The sequence below is a fragment of the Anomaloglossus baeobatrachus genome, chromosome 11, assembly GCF_048569485.1.
Source record: "Anomaloglossus baeobatrachus isolate aAnoBae1 chromosome 11, aAnoBae1.hap1, whole genome shotgun sequence".
Classification (NCBI taxonomy): domain Eukaryota; kingdom Metazoa; phylum Chordata; class Amphibia; order Anura; family Aromobatidae; genus Anomaloglossus; species Anomaloglossus baeobatrachus.
In genome coordinates this window covers 143140496-143142922 of record NC_134363.1, presented here as the reverse complement: position 1 = coordinate 143142922, position 2427 = coordinate 143140496, and the positions used below count along the sequence as shown (strand labels likewise).

At 36.8% G+C, this 2427-nt stretch overlaps 1 protein-coding gene across 1 annotated transcript; it reads right to left on the bottom strand.

Annotated features, from left to right (window-relative positions):
- Positions 1-908: 908 nt before the first annotated feature.
- On the bottom strand, positions 909-1844 carry LOC142255857 (olfactory receptor 5G9-like). The gene has a single exon (XM_075327306.1). The coding sequence runs from the start codon at positions 1842-1844 to the stop codon at positions 909-911; it is 936 nt and encodes a 311-aa protein (XP_075183421.1).
- Between the last annotated feature and the right edge of the window lie 583 nt (positions 1845-2427).

The following is a 2427-nucleotide window of genomic DNA, read 5'->3' as shown; positions in this document are numbered from 1 at the left end:
ATAATTTTTAAATTATATAAAACCACATAATAAAAAAATCTCCAAGGATTCAAAAAATGGCAATTAAAGTATATCACAAATAAACTAGATTGACATTTGGTATAATAAATTAATCAAATGTTAAACTTTTACTTTAGGAATATGACAGCATGTAGCAGGAGTATACCCAGAAATACAAAATCAGAGAGATGCTGAATCTCTACTCTATGTCTACTTTTTCAATTTTAGGTCCAAAAGTGCATAATTTATTTCACAAAGAATCTGCGCAGTACAATTTTCAGTTTTTAAACATCTAATTCTGTATGGAGTATGCTTCCCATAATGGCAAAAGGTATCCCTTATGTGAGCAAAATACACTCCTTCTATGCCATTGGAACGTCAAATTAATAAGATTTGCTTTACATGTGCTTGGGAAATCAATACAGCACACACCATCTATGGTGTACTGAAAGTTTCTGTTTTATTACATCATGTGACCAGTTTATATAGTACCCGAAACAAAGAAGTAACTATGCACCAATAAGAGCCACAGGGGTGTGTACAGAAATGTGAAACTTTCCCGCCCATCAGTTTTAGCTAAGCCTTATGACATCATTCAGCTATAAGACAAGATGATTTCTGTAAGAACAAAATGGCATGTATTTTCTCACACTTAGTAATAGAAACTTTCTCACCATCCACCTTAAACCATTAAGTGTAGAGCAGTGTTCTGTTCCATAACCAAGTGATTACTTGCCCTTAGTTCTCTTCCCCTGCCATTTACAGCAGAAAGATAGTAATTTAAAGAAACTGCACCATCATACCCCTCCTCCCCCTCTTTTGTCTTGTTTTATTATCATTGTTTTCCACATTACAAAATATGTTTTTAATTTATTTTTTCTAATTCCTAACTTACAATTGATATTTATTTAGTTGGGTAACTTCATTTTATAGTACATTTTGAGCAGGGCCCTCTTTACATCATTATTTCGTAGACTGTATATAAAAGGGTTTAACAAGGGGGCAATGACTGTGTACATGACGGCCACCAGCCGATCTTGGCTTGGTGCACTGGACTCAGGTTTTAAATACATGAACATAACAGACCCATAAAATATTGTAACCACTGTGAAGTGGGATGTACAAGTAGAAAAAGCCTTCCGTCTACCAGAGGTGGAATACAGACTTATGATGGCTGCTATGATATAAATGTAAGATATTACTATGAATAGGAATGAAACAACCACCACACAAACACTAGTCATGAATATAACAATCTGATTGATCCTGGTGTCAGCACAAGCCAGTTGAAGTATGGGTGGAATATCACAGAAGATATGGTTTATCCTATTAGGCCCACAGAAGGGTAATGTAAAGGTGATGACTGTGTGTATAAGGGAGTTTGTTGACCCAACGATGTAGGATCCAGCTATCAGCTGAATATAAACTGTCCGCCTCATAATGACACTATACAAGAGAGGATGACATATGGCAACATAGCGATCGTAGGCCATGGCGGCTAACACGTAACATTCAGTTCCTCCGCAGAGACCGAAAGTGTACACTTGCACCACACACCCATAGAACGAGATGGTTTTATGTTCCGCTAAGGAGTTGTCCAACATTTTAGGGATATTGATAGAGATGTAGCATATCTCAAGAAATGAAAAATGTCCAAGAAAAAAATACATAGGTGTATGAAGGTTTGCGCTTAACATGTAAGCACAAATTATAGACAGGTTTCCAAGTACAGTAATGATGTAGATGATTAAAAACACTATGAAAATTAGAAGCTGGAACTCGAGAACTTCGGAAAGGCCGGTAAGAATGAATTCCGAAACTCTGGTAAAATTTCTCCGATCCATTTACAGTTTCACAAATCTGTTTCTCATTACGATCTGTGAATAAAAATATTATGTTGCTTTAGACAGTTATCAAAAAGTGGAGAAGGTGGCTGGCAAGTTTTGGCATCCATGCAGTCTTTACGACAGATACATGGTAAGTCAATGAGATGACTCAGCACTAAAAACCTCTCAAGTATGGAGGGTGTAGGTAATATAAGGAGGAATTGGTAGAGAAGGGAGATGACAAGAGATAGTCAACTGTTTGCTCACGGGAGAATCATTATGTGGGACATCAAGACCTCATTTTTAGGATACATCCCCTTACTAATTATGAGCAATGTCAAAAGGATATGTTTGGTAAGGAAAGTTGTATCCAAATGTAGAAAGGTTTCCATGGGACACATTTTTGGCAAAAGAACATCTATGTATTTGCCAGGGCTCAAACATTTTTTTATATCCTCTATTGCGAAATTCAGAGATAATGAGGAAGTAGTAGTTGGGAGAGGGGTCGCTATGTTAGGATCTTAATAATTTGACCAGAAAAGAGAGGGGTAACAAGGAACATCTGGGGGATCTGTTCAATCGATGCAAGCAAACCATTGAT